Source organism: Lissotriton helveticus, chromosome 5_1 (genome assembly GCF_964261635.1).
Source record: "Lissotriton helveticus chromosome 5_1, aLisHel1.1, whole genome shotgun sequence".
NCBI classification, from domain to species: Eukaryota; Metazoa; Chordata; class Amphibia; order Caudata; family Salamandridae; genus Lissotriton; species Lissotriton helveticus.
The window spans coordinates 1673442650-1673464045 of record NC_136065.1 but is presented as its reverse complement, the minus strand read 5'-3'; the positions used below and the strand labels follow the sequence as shown (position 1 = coordinate 1673464045).

General features: G+C 47.4%; 1 protein-coding gene across 1 annotated transcript in view; it reads left to right on the top strand.

The window, feature by feature from the left end:
• Positions 1-21396, top strand: part of CIROP (ciliated left-right organizer metallopeptidase) — a 451682-nt gene that overhangs the window by 321574 nt on the left and 108712 nt on the right. The window contains 4 exon segments of the mRNA XM_078640610.1: positions 16549-16618; positions 17230-17326; positions 18252-18374; positions 18576-18704. Of these exon segments, the coding sequence (XP_078496736.1) occupies positions 16549-16618; positions 17230-17326; positions 18252-18374; positions 18576-18704 (419 nt within the window).

Sequence of the window (21396 nt, the reverse complement as noted above, 5' to 3'; positions counted from 1 at the left end):
CCCTGTCTAGAACCCTAAGATTGTAAGTAAACCATTCCATCGCCATCTCCTTATTAGATTCAGGTTCAACATTATCCAATACTCCCTGGGTGACTTCCCAGTGTGGGGGGTACCTGATTCATTAAGCCGCTGTAGTTGTGACAATTTTTCAGAGCAGACTCTCATGCATTTTGTCATGTTCTGCGAGCACTTCAAGGAGGGCAGAAGGCGTTTTTTAATTCCAATTCTAAGAGAAGCAGGCTTCTTACAAGTACGCCCAGCTTTGCTTTATTTACAACTACTAGGAACCACAAAAGTAATTTTCGGGGTTGCTAGCTTCCTGGTAGCTGCCATGCGTATCAAGACCAGGAAGCTATCCCCGATTAATCAGGTGGGGTGATTGAAGACACTATGTTTGCTTTTATTGCTTTTTAACTACTTTTTAGCATGCCCACTTTTAATAACTTTTGAATATACTATATCATCACGAATGTTGTATGTTTTTTAAACCGATGAAATGTGATAGTGTTATTTATTGATTTTGCTTTTATGATTTTAACAATCGAATAAAGCTGTTTTGACTGACTGACTGAGTGCCTCTAGTTATAGATACTGCAGTTGAAAGACGACCATTCACCAGTATTCTGGCAGTAGGTTTATTATATAATAGTTGCACCCACTCGAGAAATATAGGTGGGAAACCCATCTTTTGCAGCACCGTAAAAAGGTAACACCACTCTACGGAATCAAACGCCTTAGAGGCGTCCAAAAACACAGCAGCAAGAGGAAATTCCGGTGCTACCGTCTGCGTGAGAGAAAACAGGGTGCGGAGGTTATGACTAGTAGCTCTTGTCGGGACAAACCCTGATTGATCCGGCATCACTATTTGAGTCATCAGTAATGACAGTCTCGTAGCCAGTACTTTAGCCAAAATCTATGCGTCACAATTAATTTGGGACAAGGGGCGGTAGGAATCACACTCCGTGGGCTCTTTCCCTGGTTTCAAAAGAGAAGTGATCACCACCTCCCGCATGGATTGTGGCAGTTTACCCACCTCCATGGAGTCTTCGAAAACTTTGCGTACCACCGGTGCCGTAATGTCTATATAGCATTTGTAAAATTCCGCCGGTAGACCGTCTAGTCCCTGCGCCTTACCGTTTTTTAAGGACATAATCGCTTCTCTGATTTCGTCTAGTTCCAGTGGAGCACTTAGGAACTGTCTGTGCACATCGCTTAGCCAACATAAGGCCACGTCTCCCAGGAAGCTATCAAAGTCTAATTTGCTTGAAACCCGTGTAGTGTATAATCCTTGGTAATGCCCGGTTAGTACTTCCATGATGCGGACATTGTCCCTACATATCTCCCCATTACTGTCAGTCAGTTCTAGTATAGTATTGTATATTATTGGTGCCTCTCGTATGTCTTATGATTTCAGATAAGGCCTTTCCTGGGCGTTCACCCTCCCCATATTTCCGAGCCACCCAGTATTTACTTCGGAATTTCGATTCCCGGTTTGCTTCCTCCTCATATTCCGACAGTTTGGTTCGAAATTCTGTTTGCGCCCCTGCCGTATCTCCCTTCTGTAGTCTTTTCTCTAGTTTTTTTAGGTCTACCTCTAATTTCTGTAGTGTGCGTTGGATATCTCACAGCACTCCAAACCCTTTTGCTATGCACCACCCACGTACCGTAACTTTAAAGGCCTCCCAGATTGTTTCAACACTGTCGACAGTACCCTGATTACGGGGGAAGAAGTCCTTTATGTCTTCGCATAGTTCCTCTCTAAAGACCGTATCGAGCAATACAGTGGGCTGTAATCGCCAAGTTGGCCTAGGGCTATCAAAACCAGGAACCGTCAATGCAACTAACACAGGACAATGATCAGAGTAAGTACGAGCTAAATGTTTCGCAGCCGTCACCCCCGCCACTAGGCCCTGTGTCATAAAACAATAATCCAAACGTGCCCATGTTCCTGTGTAGGATGTGAAGTGTGTGCCCTCCAGCTTCGTGGGATGTTTATGTCTCCAGCTATCTACCAACGAACCTTCCTCCACTATATCCTGCAGGACCACCCTGGCTTTAGGATGATAGTGTGCCATCCCATCCGCCCTATCCAGTGAAGGCGTTAATGCCACATTGAAGTCCCCTCCCCAGATGACGTGAGTGGAACCAATATCTAGGATCTTGCCCCATAGCAGTGTAAATAATTCCGGAGCATCAACATTGGGAGCATAACAATCCACAATGGTAACCGTCCCATCACCCAATCTCCCCCATACAATCACATACCGCCCTGCTGTATCCGTCAGGTGCCCAAGGGATGTAAATGGGACAGCCCGTTTTATCAATATTGCAACACCCCTGGCATAGGAGGAATAGGAGGAAAATAATCTACTACCAGCCCATCTGTTGGCAAAGGAAGGACTAGCCTGCTGGGAAATGTGTGTTTCTTGCAATAATACCACTTGTGCTTTATGCCTATCTAGATAAGACAATACATTTCTACATTTACGAGCATCGTTAAGGCCCCTAACATTCCAGGATATAACCCCTAAGGAGTTATTAGGTGATTCGCCAGTGTGAGAGAGTGTCAATAATAAGCAGGCAGTATCATTCATTCCGTATGTCATCACCTTCTGCCCTCATGGCAGTATCCGTCTTCATGTGCATCTGCGCTGTCTAGAACAAAGCTATCATTACCCTTCTCTACCCTCCACCCAGCCCCAATCCAACCCTCCACCCACTGAAGCAGCCCCAACTTGCCAGACCAGTCTACCCCCCCACTGCCCCTTTCCCCAACCAGAAATTCAACCCTTCCCCAACAAACACAATCCAATTCAGGGGAATACCCGTAGGGGGCCATTCTAGAGGGTTACACCACCACTGCCTGCCCCACCTCAAGCCTCCGGACCTGTACGACATCTAGGCTTTATTTGAGGGTGGGTGGCGGGCCCCGGAATACATTACCATCGGAACATCTGCAGTCCTTCCGAGATACGTATCCACACTTCGGTTGCAATTACAGTCTCTCACCAAACAGTGGTAGTACGAACAGCAATAATTAGGAAGGGAAACCAAATGGTAATCGCCACAGTTCAGGCTTCGTCGTCCGCATCTTGGTCCTGGTCCCGGTGACCTGCATCGCGTCCATTTCCGCCCCGCTGCATCCGTTTCAACGATCGTAGGTAGTCCTCGGCCTGTTGCGGGTTCGTGAAAAAGCGTTGTTTCCCTTGGTGAGTCACACGAAGTCGCGCTGGATATAATAAGGCATAATCGATCTGTGCTGCACGCAGTTTCTTTTTGACCTCGATAAACTTGCGCCGCTCCTCCTGTACCATCGGAGTAAAGTCCGGAAATATCGAAAAGGACACCCCATTATACACCAGATTTTGTTTGGCGCGTGCTGCTCGCAGTGCCACATCGCGGTCGCGGTAATTCAGTAGGCGCGCGATGATGGGCCTCGGAGGGGCACCTGGTTTCGGTCTCGGCCCAAGGGAGCGGTGTGCATGTTCCACGATAAGGTGTGCAGAGAATTCCTCAGCCCCTACGGCAGCTATAAGCAGTTATTCTATGAAATCTTCCATACGCCCAGTGTCTGTGGATTCCGGAATGCCCGTAACGCGGATGTTGTTGCGTCTACTGCAGGCCTCCAAATCCTCATTCTTCGCAGCAATAATACGTAGCAACTTTTCCATTCTTGTCAATTGCGTCGTATGACTAGCAGTGGTGTCATCATTGTCCGAAATTCGCCTCTCGGTCTCCTTTATTCTCTCCTCGTGCTTGTCTACCTTGTGTACAATAGCGTCCATCCTCGAGGACATGTGATCCACCTTATCGACGATTGTGGTAAAACCTTGGCGCATTTCCTGCAGTATCTGCTGCATGTCCCGGTCGTGAGATGTCGCATTGCCACCCGACGCGTCCTCATTCTCTAATTTGGCGTCCGTCATTGCCTGCTTAACCCCTTTTTTTGGAGCCTCCAAGTTAAGTTTCGGCTGGCGGGTGTCCAGCTTTCCCATAGCTCCACCTGCACCTGGTAATCCGATAGTATGTAGTGCCTCCCGGGGCCAGTAGTGTGTCAATACCTCGTTGTTCGCACCCTGCGTCGTTGGACCGAAGCGATGATGGAGGTGTCCGTCAGGTAGGTTATTCTCCCGGTGTCTACGTTGTCACCAGGCCATACCGCCCTGCCAGGCCTTTCGAGCAATATGTCCAATAGTGTGCGCCGTGGGTGAGCGCAATTACTGGCTAGTTTTCACTTGCGTACAGCTCCACAGTATTGCTGCAATTCTTGTAAATAGCGGGTAATTGCAGGTAACTCGTCCTGCCACTGAGTCAGTCCGCTCAAAACGCCCTATATTGCCGCCCACAGCTGTAGCTCGCGTCTCACTGCGGGGTAGTCAGCACCCAGGGCTGTCTGATTTCCTGAAGGTGCAGCGCGTTTGGCACCGTTTCTGGCAGTCAGCACCGGTAATAACCACCCCCTGCGCTGTCAGCGGTTCGTGTCCCTCGGCGCCTTGAGAAACGCTATATGTGCGTGAGATGATGTTCCTCCCTCTGTGGGTGAGTGTCTGGGGCCAAAGTCCGATCGCTGCTCCAACATGCAGGTCTAGTGCCGGCTTTCCATTGCGTCTAGCCGGCGCTGCTGTCAGCCGTTAGGTCACTTATGTCCGCTGTGCATAAAACAGTTTGCGTGGGGCTCCACTCTCTAGTGGGAAGCAGCGCGTGCGGAGGTAATTGTCGTAGCCCACCTCCTCAAGCTCCTCAGCAGTATTTGCCCAGCACCTCGAGACTCCGGGCGAATGTCCCAGCACTCGTAGCATTCAGAGGCCTGCTCACCTCGTGTCGATCCCCGGTCTGTCCTGCTCCCTGCTTCCGCCTACTCCGACCCCTCCGTCACCAAGGGAGCTCTCGGCAGGGGAATCAGCGCCGTGTTTCTCAGCCACTGTAACTCAGATTGCATCCAAATTTTCACAGAGTGTGTGTCTAGTGGTCATAAGCACGCAGGATTCAGAAGGGCGATTTGCGTTCCGAGTCAGCAGGATAAATACTGGATAATTATTCCGGGTAGCCGGAGCCTCACCACTGGGCGGCCATTCCACTCGTGCGCCCTCTAGCACCCCAGGCATCATAAAGTTAAACAAGCAGTGACATAGCCAATAGGTCTCGCCTTTGGGACCTATTAAGTATTTAATTATGCAGCACAATATCATTGGTGCAACGTCAACTGTTGCATGGCTAAACACTTATAAAGTCCCAAAGGTGAGACCTATTGGCTATGCCAATGCTTGTTATATGTAGAACCCTCACCTACCAGGGATACCCCTTGGAGGCATGCGTCATCATCGGGTTTCTTCCTGTTCCGTTGCGGACCAGGCCGTGCTGCAACCAATGAGTTACATGGGAGCATTGAATAATATCAGATTATTTGTAAAAGAATAGGAGTAGGAGGGTCATTTTGCCTTAAAAATACCTGGTGGATGGCAACTGTTACTTTAATAAATGCACCAGTCGGTATAATTAAAAATGGGAAAGAGAAAGTGGAAAATTCCTGGGTTCACGATCTGGTCAACATGTTTCTGCCACCCTGCCCTGCGGCTTTCGTCAGGACCGAAAATCTCACTACCTCGAAACACTCCTTATATGAATTGTGCATGGGGCATTCCAGTCACGCACCATACATGCCAAAGATGTTTATCATCTATTTGGTGTTTTTATTCCATTGTATATGTAGTAACACTTAATAGTGCTTCATGGGTCCACTGATGCTAGGCGAGCCTGTAGTCACACTAGCCTCAAGGTCCCTGCCTGGCCCATTAACCTGCAATCACTGTCATCCCTGCCTGCATCTGCAAGATAACACAAAATAACCCCCTACTCCTATTACAAATAATGGTATATGATTCAGTGCTCCCGTGTAACTCATTGGTTGCAGCATGCCCCGTTACACAGTGGCACGGAAAGTAACCCAATGATGAAGCATGCCAATAAGGGGCATCCCTGGCGGGTGACGACTCTAAATACATAAATACATTTGTGTTTGCTTGTTTAAAAAAGAAATCTACTCAGTCCATATGGTAGAGCAGGGGTCTCTAATTTGTATACAGCTTGAGGAGGATAAGCCCCCTATATTCTCCCTCGTATTTGCAGTATAGTAGTGGAAAACAATTATCAAAGTGACGGGTGTAATGCTTGACTTAATTTCTGCACTTGCAACCTCTCAGCCCACAGATTTGCTAGAGTGTTCGTTAAGGAGAAGGGCTGCAACTGATTTGCGTATGGCTGCTCTCAGTCTAAAGTGTCACAGTGAAAGAAACAATAGAGCGGAATGCAGTCCACACAATCATTTTTGGTTGAGGTCAGTCCATTCATTCAGTTGCTGCAATACATGCACTAAGTGTGCTTAGACATGGGTCACATGCTTACTGTACCAGACTCACACTGACCAGGCACCAAGTTGCTGGAAACTGGTCTGGAGTCACTGGTTTTCCTGCTTGAAGGGGACCTGGCTTGCAGTTTAGGCAGGACTGGTCCAGTTGGGGTAGGACCAAGACTGAGTTACATATGGCTAGTCTTTGTCTTTAGTGGTACAATTAGAGAAAACAATGGACTAGAATGTGACCCGAGCGATCACCAGTAGCTGAGAATAATTAAAGCATTACTTCCACCACTTTGTTTTTTGTTACAGTGAAAACCTATGGCAGGCACACAGTCCCTGGCAGCAGTGCCTGGGGAAAATGGCCAATGCGAACTAAAACAGGCATTCATCAAGTAGGCGATGCTTGCAGGCAATGCCAACGTTTCCAATCATTTATACACGGAAGAGGTGATAGGCAGGTCTGACAACTCTTGTTTTTTGCAAAGTGGCAGTATCAGAATCTGCGTGCCCGTCATCCCCTGGACCGTCAGAGCTCTTATCAAGGGTTGAATATAAGAATAACGAAGTCCTCTTTCCCAAAGTGCCCTTTCACAGGCAAAGGAGGGAGGATTACAATTGGAGGAATTGTTTGTAAGAAGAGAGATACTGTTTGCCCTCGGCCTTCAGGTCCAATCTGTGGGCTCTCCACATTTACAAAGCCATTGGATATTGCATGCACCAGCATATTTTGTCAATAAACTAACCCTATAGGGCTCACAACCAAAAAGAGCTTTATGAGACATCATTAGTTGGGCAATGTACACCCCCGGGGCCCATGAGGTGCAGAAGGCCACACATGGTATTTCCGTCTGAGGCAACTGATACTGGCATCCGGCAAGAGCTACGCTGTCATTCAAGCTGAGATTTGTATGGGGGTGGCAGGCCTTGTTGAGCAGAAATGCTCCCGGAGGTGGTATCACAGGAGGTCCAACATGTTTTGCATGGGGGCAGCCATGGGCCTCATCTACACAATACCAATATGGACTGGCCGAAAGCGGGTTAACTAAAAGAATATCATCACATTGCGAGGAGGATCTGATAGCTGAACACTGACCGTTGTCGCTGGGAGCCGAATTTCATTAAGACTTTCCACCCACAACTTGCCGGACCCGCTTCGCGGGTCCCGCTGCGCCTTCCTGGACTCTGGGGCTGTGAGGACTGAGTGAGGAACATCGCCTCTAGGCACCGGCAGGGCTGCGAGCAGTACAGCAGGGACTCAATATCCCAGGAGTCCCTGCTTGTCACACCTGTGGCTGCTCTCCCTGCCGGCAACACCCCCGCCCCTTCATTACCGCGCTGGTGGAACTGTGCTGAGGGAATCACATTGCGAGGAGGATCTGATAGCTGAACACTGACCGTTGTCGCTGGGAGCCGAATTTCATTAAGACTTTCAACCCACGCCTTGCCGGACCCGCTTTGCGGGTCCCGCTGCGCCTTCCTGGACTCTGGGGCTGTGAGGACTGAGTGAGGAACATCGCCTCTAGGCACCGGCAGGGCTGCGAGCAGTACAGCAATATCCCAGGAGTCCCTGCTTGTCACACCTGTGGCTGCTCTCCCTGCCGGCAACGCCCCCGCCCCTAGGTCTATATAAGAGACAGAGGTGGCTGCTGCGCGGGAGCGCCCGGGGCGAAGCCCGGGCAAAGGGCGGGCCCTCTGTGGCCCTCAGAGGCCCGAGGAGCCTGGCCTGGGCCACAATCCCTACCCGATCACCTTCAGCCCAGTAACATTTGGACACAGAAAACTGTAAGCTTGTACATATCTCACTCCAAGCAACAGGGTTGTTATTTTGTTTATCATTGCTAAGTTCTAATCATATGGGTCTGTCATCACAGTGTTAATATTTTTAACTGTTATTTGTGATTACTAGTGGGATCTGTCATGAATTGTCGGGAGACCAGAAGCATGGCTGTTGCAGGAGCGAAAAAGTTAACTGGTACTCTGGACGACTTTATCGTTCGCACACATGCTTTAATTGATGAGGGGATTGTATTAATGGACAGGAGGGTGTCCCAAGACCTAGCAAAGGCTAAGAGATCTTCTTTAGGTCTCATTGCCCAGGCACGTACGCCCAATATCGAGTCCCGCCCCAATACTCTCGCCATGATACATAATGCTGGGGATTTTGACGTCTCAAGCTCACAACAGGACTTGGAGGCCACCCCTAATCTTAACCTTTTGATAGAGAGTGGCTCAGACAGTAATGAGCTAGATAATCCACCTTTGGTCAGTGCCACAAATCAAAGGGGTTTGAAAGAGGGGGCAATCCCTAAACAAAAGGCCAATAAATCCACCACCCATAAAGGGAAGAAAGCACAAACTGCCCACAACCGGGACAAAACCATCTTAGATCCGGTAACTGTGAATAATAACTTAGCAGTCTGTGCAAATGACATTGGGGGGGTGCATTCGACACAAATTGGCTTGCCACTAAGTCTTCCAGATGACACCATTATAGACAATAGTCTGGAGGAAATTCTGGAACTAAGTGGGGAAGTCAATAATTTAGCCAAATGTAGCCAGGATAGGAGTGGGCTAAGCACGGTAAATAATAATATCTTTAATATGTTAAAAGCCCTACTCGAACCCATAGAGGTTAGGCTACGTTGTTTAGAAACTGTATTGAAAAACATTCATAAGGATATAAGTGCCCCAAGTTTCAACCTGAACACCAAGGTACCACATGTGGCGAATACAGCTAACAAGCCATCTTTGGCTGGTAAAAGCGTCACTGTGGTTAATAATAACGTTCCCAAGAACCCTAGTAATACTTCAAATCTGGGAGGCGCTAAAACAAAGATCCCTGATCTTAAACAAACAGTGAACTCAACTAAACCTAAGATAACTTCCCAAGTTAAATCTAATGATCCCACACCCCCGACTCCAAATCCGGCCCCGGCCCCAAGAGACAAGGCAGCGGCCCGAAGAAACATCCATCTTCCCCCTGATGCCTGCCCTTATGTAGTGATTCTTACTGGAGTCACGGAAATTTCACCATCTGAAGTAGAATCCTACCAGGCTCTGAAAAATAAAGTGTGCCATTGGCTCTCTAAAAATCATCCCCTTCCACCGAATATTCCAAGCAATATTTTAATGGTGGAGAGAACCCCATGGGTGGGCGGGAATAGAAAAAACTTACAAGGGGATTGCATTGTGGTCACTTTTGAGAACACACAGGTGGTAGAATACATATGTAGAGGAACCTCTTGTTACCAAACAAGTATTGTTACTGCTAGGCCTCTTTCTTATTTCTACCTACCTGGGAATCAAGTAGATAAAAGATGGAGTTGGTTAAGGGGCCCATACGAGCAAAAAGCCAGACAGAGGTTTAACCCCCCATGGGAGGCGCAACCTTATGGCTGGGATGAGGGTGGCGATGAGGAATGGAATTTGGTCAGGAGAAGGAGAGGCAGACCGCTCCCATTTGCCACGGGGCCTCAGAATAGTCACCCATATCATCACCACCAGACTGTAAATGGGTATGATAATCATTTTAACTGCCCAACTGCTAATCGTTATGAATGTCTGCCAACCACGGACTGGGTCGATTGACAAACACAGGGCTCACCACTGAGACAGAGGCTTAACATTCCCCCCACCCCTTTGCAAAAGGAAAACAGTATTTTGGATATGCAGGTGTTACATTTAACTCCAACCTTTGACGAGGGCGTCGAAGGTGGGGCCCCATTGTGCATAAAAATGGATGAGGCACCGGGCAGACGGGAGATTACCCTGGCAACGTGGAACATTGCGGGTCTCAAGAATAAAGTGGATGATCCGATTTGGCGGGACTTCATAGGATCTATGGACATAATATCTATACAGGAGACCTGGGACACCCAAAATATACTGACAGTGGATGGTTTTACTACTTTCTCCCTACCGGCTGTCGGATCAATGCGGGGGCGGGCCAGAGGGGGACTGGTTACTTTGATCTCTGCTAAAATCCCGGGTATATATACGCAAATAGCTACTGGCTGTCCTTACTGTCTTGCAGTTTTAATTACTCATAGGGGTTACCATAATGTTTTGGTTATACATTTTTATAATTCTTTTGATAGAGACAGCCCAGTCAGTAACCTGATGATGTTAAGTTCCTTCTTGGTCAATTTTAAAGAGTCTATAAAGTATGAATGTACCATCTTGTTAATGGGAGATTTTAATGTCCATTGCTGTAAGGATAAATGCCCCCCAAATGTGTTATTTGGCCCCCCGGATGAGGAAAACATCCATTTTGAACACTCAGAGCAGGGTATTTTTTTAGAATCATTGTTGGCCGAAAATGGGTTAATACTCCCAAACGGGTGTGATGAGGATATCCCCACGTTTATAGGCCACGGCAGTGGCTCTGTGATTGATTATATTTTTCTCAGTAGTAGTTGTGGAGCCCAAATCAGTAGCTATTTGGTTGTGCGGTCCCACTTCAGTGAGAACATAATTGTTACCAAGGAAAGCTGCCCAAATTTGGTAGACAAACATGACATGCGGTTGACTGACCAAGCACGCAGAATTAAATGGTGTAAGCTAATTCCAGAAGAGTTTTTCTGTAACCTCTGCCTTAGTAGTAGGGAGGATTTAAAGCTATGTATGGATGACCAGGCTGGGGACAGTGAAGTAGTGGAGGCGTATAAAAAGGTTTGCCTCGACATTCTCTCCAACCTGATGCGTCAGGGTAAAGGTAGAACACAAGGGAAGGAAGGCTGTGGTTTGACAAGAACTGTTCAGCGGCCAACCATAAACTTAAGGTAGCACTCAAGTCCAAACCAGTAGATAGATTGCTCGTGGCCACTCTCAGGAAAGAATATAAGACTGCCATCGAAAGAAGGCGGCGTGACATTAGAGAGGATGCCTGGGCCGACCTGACCTCAACTGATGTATTGAAAAATAGCGCCAAGTTTTGGGCTGTGGTTAATCAACCCTATTTTTCAGATCCGAGTAACAATGAATTGGATTGTGGAATCCAAGAAGACAAATGGCACTCGCACTTTAGGTCCGTTTACGAACAAGAGACCTTGGGGGTAGAAGGCATGATTGCATTCCCCCAATTGCCTTATACCTTGATCGTGAACGAGGAAGAGGTGGCCGTGGCCATTGGTATGATGACCAGTAATAAAGCTCCTGGACCAGATGGCGTTCCCTCTGACCTTTTTAAAGTTGACATTTTATTTTGGTCCAAAGTTTTAGTGAATGTTTTTAATAGAGTTTCTAAGACAGGCATCCCAGAGTCATGGACTCAGCCGGTAATTGTTCCTATCTATAAAAAAGGGGGTAGGGGTGACCCTGGCAATTACCGACCTATATCCCTCATTGATTCCGCGGTCAAGGTTTTAGGGAGAGTGGTCCTAGGTAAACTGACCGATTGGTTAGAGGAGACTAATACTCTTTCTCCTCTACAGTACGGTTTCAGAAAGGGGCGCAGTACCATTGACCAAAGCCTAAATTTACAACTGCTTATCGGGAAGTACACTTTAGCTAAGCAAGGATCTTTGTACATTGCCTTTATGGATCTGTCCTCGGCATTTGACCGAGTAAACAGATCCAAGTTGTGGGGCCAGCTCCTTAACATTGGAATAGATCCAAATATTGTGTACTTCCTAGCTGATCTCCAAAGGGACCTTACTGCAACGGTCCGCTACGACAGAAAGGGGAACTGCACGGAAAAAATTAGTATTATTAATGGTGTAAGGCAGGGATGCATTCTTGCTCCCCTGCTCTTTACACTATATATAAATGACTTAGGTAGAGACTTGGGCGCAGTGTGTAAGGACATCCCGAGGACAGGGAAACATCTACTGCCAGCCTTACTGTACGCGGATGACGCCGCTCTCCTAGCCAGAACTGCAGTGGGACTTCAATGCCTGTTGAACTCTTTGTATGTTTTTATGAATAATCTTGACTTAAGTATTAACTTTGGTAAATCCCATGTCATGGTGGTGGGACATAAAGCGAAGGCCAAAAAAAATGTGATGTCATTGCATTGTAATGGGCATAAGTTGTCAAGAGTCCCCAGATTTCCCTATTTGGGGGTTGTTTTTGATGAATGTTCTACGTGGCACCCACAAATATTGGAGAAAAAAACAGCCCTGGCACGCTCTATTTCTGCGGTGCTGGGCTTTTCACGTAAATTAGGGGTGAAGCCCATTGAGGCAGTTTTAAAAGTATATGCTGCCAAATGTACTGCCATCGCTATGTATGGCGCTGACCTGTGGGGCTTCAGGTCAGTTACATCGCTTCAGGTTACGGAAGATAATTTTTTAAAAACGCTCCTTTCCCTCCCAAGATCCACGGCAAGCTTCATTGTCCATCAGGAATGCGGCGTGGACTATTTGGAGGATAGAATTGCCATGGCTCCTATTTTAAAATGGATATCAGTCTGGCTTAATCTAGAGCTTTAAGTGAATCATGAAATCTTAAAAGACTGCCTAATGCTAGATCACTGGGAAAAGATCCCTTGGTTGAAATATGTACAACAAATGTGCGAGAAGTTGGGTCGGCCTGAATTGTTTAACAAACCTTCGAGTCTGGTGAAAGGTGATTTGAAATGGGTCAAAAACACTTTTTTGTTGAACAGAGGAATGGACAGAGAAGGCAGGGAGCTGTTAAAGCCCTCTGTCAGGACCCATCAACTGATTGTTTCCTCTGGCCACGATCCGGAACTTTACCTTAAGGTTGTTAACAACTCCAACCACAGGTATCTTTTAACTAAGTTCCGATTGAACAAGATCCACTTATTAATTTCTGGCCGCCCTGGCTGGACCAGGGGTACAGACCTAGATCTGTGCAAATGTGACGGTTGTTCGATCATGGATACTGTTCACTTTCTGTTTTTCTGTGAGCACTTTAAAGGCATTAGGAAAAAGTTCATTATACCCTTGTTAAAAGGGAAAGGATTTAGGCAAGTTAAGCCAGCTTTGTTGTACCTTCAACTTTTAGCAGATATTTGGGAAATCTATAACGTGGCTAAATTTTTAACCATAGCGGTGAGACTCAGCAAAAAGATCACTTGGTCCTGGATGACTCCTCATAAATGTCGACCATTGTTACTTGAATCAAGTCTTTTTAAATTTACAATTTCTCACAATGAGTTTTTTTATTGATTGTCGTATATACTGTTGTTTTTAAACTCTTTTCACCATGTGCTGTATATCTTAATGGGTACTCCCTCCCTTTTTATGCTGTATTTTATCACTGTTGACTTGTGGACCATTTTTTCATGTTTGTGTACTTTTATGGTTTTTGTAAATTGAACCGAATAAAGTATTTCTTGACTTGACTTGAATATCATCATTGAAATATCATCCTGCCAAAATATTGTGGCCATGTATCGGCTACCAGAATATCATAAAGGTGATTTTATATGGGTAAGCATTGGGATATTGTACGCAACTATCTATCGGTGTACCTGCGGATCTGTGTATCGTCATGGTACGTAGATGAGTTAAGAACAGTAACTTGTTACTTAGCTATATATGTGCTGTTACAATATCCTGGTTGTCGATATTTTGGCCACAATATTTTGATAGGTTTGTCCTCCGTATTCTAACATGCACGCCTAAGATAACATGTTATAATGTACATAACAACGGTACTGCACAGTATTGTGATCTAGAGCTCTAGGCAGTTGCCTAGATTGTAAATGCGGACCTCAGGAGACCAGAAGACAGCCTATAGGAGACCAGAGGACAGCCGATAGGAGACCAGAGGACAGCCGATAGGAGACCAGAGGACAGCCGATAGGAGACCAGAGGACAGCCTATAGGAGACCAGAGGACAGCCTATAGGAGACCAGAGGACAGCCTATAGGAGACGGAAGGACAGCCTATAGGGGGCCAGAGGAGATTTTCTGAAAGGGATAAAGACGGATGCAGAGGGCAGAATGTACAGAAGCAGAGAATAGTGAGTCTAGTGCCGTACAGTTGGATAAGGCGGTACAGATCTGCCTTTATGAAGGACGAGAGTGGATGTGGCTGGAGGAGCAGAGGGGGATGGAGAGGAGGATGCAGGGAGCGTTCGTGGAGGATCAGATTAAGAGACAAAACGCGCTCAATACCTTGTTTATACAGAAAATTGCAGATATTAAGAATGCTATCTCTTCCTCCGTCCCTGCCAGTCCTCTAGACTCCCTCTCTCTCAATCCCTGCTCCCTCGCCCAGTTCCCAGCCATCACTGCCAGTACTCTTTCAGAACTCACTACCCGCATTAAATCAGGATCTCCTAAGGACTGCTGTCCTCCCCCAGTCTTCAGAGCAGTCTTCTCATCTTTACCTGATAGTATTCTTCCTCTCCTGAACGCCTCCCTGAGCACTGGTTCGGTCCCCAGTACGTTCAAGGAGGCCATACTCGTCCCCCTTCTGAAAAAAACGGGGGCCGATCCCGCTAACCCTGCTAACTATCGGCCCATTTCCCTCCTGCCCTACATCTCTAAACTCCTGGAGGCTCATGTGACCACCTGCCTGTCGGCATTTATAGAGAGCTCTGGCTTCTTGGAACCTAATCAAGCTGGCTTCAGGCCAGCGCACTCTACTGAAGCAGTCATCTTGAAAGTTCTTGATACTCTCCGGGAGAATGCTGACAGGGGGGCCCCACAGGCACTGGTCCTTCTGGATCTTTCGGCCGCGTTCGACACGGTGGACCATGACATCCTTCTCCACTGTGTCGGACAGGCTGGCATCCGGGGCCCTGCCAGGGAATGGATTAAGTCCTTCCTCTCGGGCAGAGTGCAAACAGTCCATCTAGGCCCCTTCACAGCAACACGGATGTCCACCACTTGTGGAGTACCGCAGGGATCTTCCCTTTCACCTCTACTGTTTAATTTATACCTCCGGCCGCTAATCCTCTCATTGAGAAACTGGAAGTGCACCGTCCTTAATTACGCAGATGATATGCAGATCATCTTCCCCTTGGACACCCCTGACGCCGCATCTGATTTTCAGGCAGTGATGCTCCACATCCAACAATGGATGGTATCTAACCAGCTCAAATTAAATCCGGAGAAAACTGAGCTCATCTTGCCTGGTATCAGTGCGGCTCACTGGGGCCCACAGTTCTGGCCAATGGACCTAGGTACGCCCCCCATATCTCCCTTGTCATTTCCCGTCTTGACTTTTCAAAACTCCCTTCACTGGGGCCTACCCAAGTCCCTGCTTCATCGTCTCAAGATGGTGCAGAACCAGGCTGAAGGCTTATTTATAAAGTTCCAAAATGGCAGTCAGCAAGGCCCCTTTTGTCCAAATTACACTGGCTGCCTATTGAACACAGAGCCGATTTTAAGATCGGCTGCCTAATCTACAAGGCCCGGCAGTGCAAGTGCCCGGCCTTTTTGAAATCTCTTATCACCTCGCATTGTCCAGCCCGTAATCTTCGTTCAGCCCATCTTCATCTCCTAACCACCCCGGTGGTCAAACTTAAGAAACTGGGTGGCCGCAGATTCAGCTATCTGGCACCCATACTGTGGAACTCCATCCCCCTAGGAATCAAGACCTCCGATACCCTACTGAGTTTCAGGAAGAGCTTAAAAACCTGGCTCTTCTCGAACTCCATCTAGCCTTCTACCATCACCCACTATCATCTTCTTTCAGCGCCAGGAAACCTACGGTGACAGTGCGCTTTATAAGTACAGCCTAACATAACATAACAAAAGGTGAAGAGTGCTTGGTGAGCCGATGGGACTCAGTGTAGAAACAAGACAAGTGCTGGAATCATTGTTTATAACCTGCAAAGGTCTGGGGTGGAAGGAGACGGGTGCTGAGGAGCAGATGAGACAGTGTGAATATGCAGGAGCGCATACAGTGTGGAGGAGCAGGAGAGGGGCTGTGGTGGTGAATACAAGGTGGAGGAGCAGGAGAGGGACTGTGGTGGAGAATACAAGGTGGAGGAGCAGGAGAGGGATAAACAGAGGGGGCTGAAGGAGGGCAGCTTGCGGCTGAGCAGAAGAAGGGATGTGGAAGGAAAAGGGGTGCAGAGAAGGGTACAATGTGGATAAGCAGAAGGGGTTACTGGGCGGGGAGCTGAAGTAGCATTGTGAAGAGTAGAGAGGAGGTGGAGTCTGGCAGGATGTGAAAATGCAGACCAGTTGAAGGAGAAAAGGGCTGAAGCAGAGGACAGGAATGTGCTTAATAAAAAGACATTTACAAAAACAGGTCTTGGTGTCTCTTCAGGGGCGGGAGCTGATTTCGGACTCACGGCCACCTGTGGGAAGAATGCGTCAAAGTACTTCTGCACCGGGAGGTGAGTGTGGGAAGAGAAGGGAAGAGGAGGGGGAGGGGGAGAGGGAGAGGGGGAGAGGGAGAGAGAGAGAGGGAGAGAGGGAGAGAGAGAGAGGGAGAGAGAATATAAACTGTGGCTGGGCAAAGCACAGGTTAAGGAAGAGCAATGGGAAGGTTGTAAGGAAAAGTAGTAGATGAAGATGAGCAGTCGGGAACACAGTTGAAGATATGGCGGAGGTTGCCGAAGAGGCAAGGATATTAAAGAGCAAATGAAATATTGTGGAAAGGCGATGGGTGGGAATTGTAGATGAGCAGAGAGGAGGTAGTGAGATGTTGCTAAGGGAGATGAGAATATTCCGGAGCAGAGGGGACACTGTGAAGGTGGCGAGACAATGAGAAGTAGGGTAGGTTCTGGAAAAGCAGAGGGAAGGTTTGTCAGGAATATATGGGAGATTTAGGGGGAGCAGAGATTTTGAAAAAGTAGAGTCTAGACAGTGGGAGGAAGGAGGGAGTTTGGAGGAGCCTAGTAGAACGAAGGTTGTTGAGGAGCACTAGTACCAAAAAAGGAGCATAGTTTGGTGTTTCTCTCCTTGTCATCCATTTATCTACCTTTGCTATTCTCTTTCTCTTTAGTGGCTCTGGCTGCCATTATATGCACCTCCACAAGGGGCGCTGTAGCACAGATCCCTTCCTCGATGGCTGTAGGATGTACAAACCAATCACTAATGGGGTAAGATGTGATCAGACTGCCATGTGATAAGATTGGCAATATGTTTATAGAGAGTTGATGTAATGAGACTACCAGTGGGGGCAAAAGTGCTGATATTATCAGGCTGATGATGTATTAAGATTGCTAGTGTGATCCGACTGCCAGAAGGGCAAAAAGCATGCTGATGATGTAACAGGAAAAAAAATAAGTGATGGATGGAATGCTTGAATTAATCTCAACCACTGGTAATTACTCTGGGACACAATCCAGGACATGGTTATTTTGCCCACCATGCCACCTCAAAAAGGAACTAGCTATGTACCATACAGCCTCGGTCCTGCCCCAAAAGAAGAGAGTGCTGATGTGAGGAGACTGTGTGTTTTAGTGTTCCAAACAGATCATCTCCCCATTTTTAAAACACCCCCAGTATGCTTGTTGCACTGGACTTGACCTCTTCCTGTCCACAGTGATGCTTCGCATAAATGTGCTTGACAGCTTGTGACCCCTTCCTCTCACTTCTTTTATTTGTAATGTCCCTCAGTATGTCCGAATGACTTTCACATATTTTGCTCCCTCTCTTTTCTGTTCTTGTGGTCCAGAAATGTGCAGAAACCCCCTGAAAATGCCTCTATCTCAAGGAAATCCATGAGTCACGTTTCTAGGCTGTACCCTTGGGTGTGCTCAACCTTGAATTGATCCTTTCTATGTGACTTACATGATTTCCCATGATGTCCTTGTCTTGCCTAGGCATGTTCTCCTTTGCCATTTCTACATAATGTTCATCAGTGTACCTGAAAAGAGACATGCCCTCTACCCCTATGCTGTGCGTTACTTCTCTCAAAAGTGTGCCTGAATTCCCTAGTCATATGCTCCATCCACCAGTGAAGGACATCAGTAACCTCTTCTTCCAATTATCTCTTACTCAATGCCCCCCTTGTACAAGCAGAGTGAGTGCTGGTTAGAAGGCAACCAGGTGCAGATGGACTCCAAAAACAATTTCGGGGAAATCCACCATGCCAACAGCCGCTGCTTTTTCTCCACGCTCACCAAAGAAGTGCCACCATTGGAGGTATGTACCAAACACTCATTTGACAACCGGATCTAGTACTTTTACTCTAAAGCTAAAATATACTACCTACCTTGTGCAACAAGAGGAAGAATGTACACTCTGCCATGTCCCTTTCTCACCAGAGGTATCCTTTCTAAACCAAAGACTTTCTTTGCAGAAGTACACATGCGTCAATGTTAAATTTTGTGTGCATTTCCTCAGGCTCCCCGTTCTGCAAGTGAGATGGTCCATGGAAGCTGTTACCTTCACCGTTGCGTTGCACAAGAGGAGTATCAAGTGAAAGTGGCTGGGGCGCCATGGCTTAGCTGCCCCGCAGGATCATCCATCCAGGTCAGTCTTTCTTATCTGTTAGAGGTGTGGTTGGTACCTCCACCTTTAGCTGATAGCGGCAGATATTACTAGTTTAATGATAATGTATCTCCCGTCCATCCTACACCCTGACGTACAGCTGCACACCTGCAGAAATCATGTTCATGTTTGGCATATACATTTATATGGGGTAAGTAGGAAGATTAGGAAGTTTGAGGAAAGGCCAGTAGCACTGGAGTAGATCAGCCATCTGGTAACCTAATGTGAAAAGGTAGGGCCGAATTCGACCAAGAACCCTTCAGTATTTGCCCGGCGTTAGCCGCCTCTCATACCATTCGAGATTACCAAACAAAGAGGCAGGCGCTGGAGACAGAAGGCAGGAAACAGGAGTTTATTCCGACGGAGCAGAACACGTCAAATCAGACAACAGGGTATCTTCTCGAGGTGCTCTCACCGCATCTCTGAGGCCTGGCCTCTTATACACAAGTTTATGGCTTTATTACATTTATGACATCAGTAATGTTTCTATGAAGGACAGAAAAGACATCCTCGGAATCCCCGGGCCAGGCCCGTTCCCACACATATCTACAGTAGAGTTCCCACCCCGATCTCAGCATGTGGTGGTTATCGCGCAGCTGGACATTCCGCTGGGAACGGGGATGTGTGTGATCAGTCGGATCTTCGGGGTGCGAAAGCATTGATTAATCCCCGCTCCTTTGATGCGAGGCGAGGTCCTACTGTAGGGGGCAATAAACTGCATCTGTTGGGCTAGGTGATGGCCTGGGATCAGGCCGGACAATCGGGCAGGGAGGAAGAGGTTATCAAAAGGGCCTGTTCTTTGAATGAGATGAAAGAGTGAGGGGGTTCAGCACGGGATGTGGCTCGGAGACAGGGTTGCGTTAGAGGTGCGCTTATGGCCCAAGCAGGAGAGACCGGGGGCTGTAGGGGCGCGGGGGAATTCTTGCGAGGCCGGGGAGTGAGGGGGAGAGACGCGCAGGCTGATGGCAGTGGGCAAAGAGGCCACGACACACAAAATGGCTGCCACTTACGCGCATGAAGGGGCCTAAAAGGGACAAGATGGCGTGGCCACTGTTTCACGATTCTCACTTTACTTTCAACAGTGGCTGTGGTGAACATGAATGAACGCCGCTTATATATACCTAATTTTGGTCATTTTCCACAGTCCCCAGTTTTTATCATAAGTTAGTTCATTCCTGTTCATGTCATAGAAGAGGATGTACAAGCTGACATTAGTTATACAATTCGCTTTGGTAGCCCATATGCATTACAGGCAGATGAAAATAATTCTGCTATCAATGCAGACAGAATCGTACATAACCATATGTAGTCAATGTGATGGGTGGGGAGACAGTGCATACAAAATTACATTAGCTGCGTCATACGTTAGACCTTGGGGGCGGGGACATTACATTAGACGATGTAGGAGATTCGTTCGAATACAAACATGGTGTCATACAAAAATGTTCTGGCAGGATAAGGGCTATTATCACTTGAGGTCTGGACTCCATGGGGGTCAAAACTAGACAGCATGTTCATGTGCATAACTGGTGTTCTACAATCATCAAGATACAGAGTTAACGCCTTCTTAGTTATCCATGTATAGTTGGAAGTGACCGATGTAAGGTTTCGAAAGCTCAATTGGGTGGTAATCAATACAAAGCGGTTGGGAGAGAAATTCAACTTGATACAAGGGACAGTCAAGGGGTGGCAATGTTCAAAAAAGGGTTAGTCTTTCCAGTGTCTTATTACAGCGAGCCATCACTTGTAGGCTCTCATTGTTTTTCTTCTTACGTTGGCACTGTTGAGCACCGACGGTGGAGCTATGCGTCCAGCTCAGTTTCAGATTTCGCGTTGCAGCGTGTGGCCACTCTATGCTCTCGGACCACAGTCCTGTTTGTCCTGTTACCTAACTAATCTACCATAGGTACTTTAGTCGGGGTACCCGTATTCCGTTCTTCTTTCGGGACAAACCCTATTCTATCTTTTGTGCTGTGTCTCTTCTTTAAGTCACGTTCAAAAAAACTCCATATGAAAAAAGGGGGTGATGGGGGCGTGCTTCGGGAGGCCGAGGGAAAAGAGGGTGGAGTGGGATCGGGTCTGAAACGGACAAAGGAGGGCAGAAATTTCAAGCAAGTGGGCCCATCAATCGGACACAATGGGCTGGGACCTTCGGCACGAGCTCATCAACATGCAGGGGCTTCTGGACAGCCCTTCTTTCCTTCACTTTCCACGTTGAGAATGGTGCCTTGTCCCGCAACTCTTTGCTCTGTGGCTCCACCTTGGTCGAGGTCATAGATATTCCCCGATCTGCAGCCAGGCTGTGCGTCACATCCGGCCCCTCTCCTCCGACGACCGCACGTTATCTTTAAATGAGTACAAAAAAACAAGTCAAAAGAACTGGCAGGGGAAGAGGTTTACACACTTTAATTTCTCTCCCAACCCCAAGTAGTTGGGGAAACGTTTATTGGCCACGATAGGGTGGATGCTTAGTAACCCCTACATCGGTGTATGCTGTTAACTCATGCATCATGGCGGCTGTGGTGCAGGTCTGCAAGTATCTTTCTATTTTCAAACATCATGCCTGTCTGGGTTTTATTCCTGTCATATTCGAAAGCGTGGCAAGAAGTCTGATATCCAACAATTACATGGTTCATCGAATTCAAACCGGCTCCTCCAGTAGAGACTTGTGTTT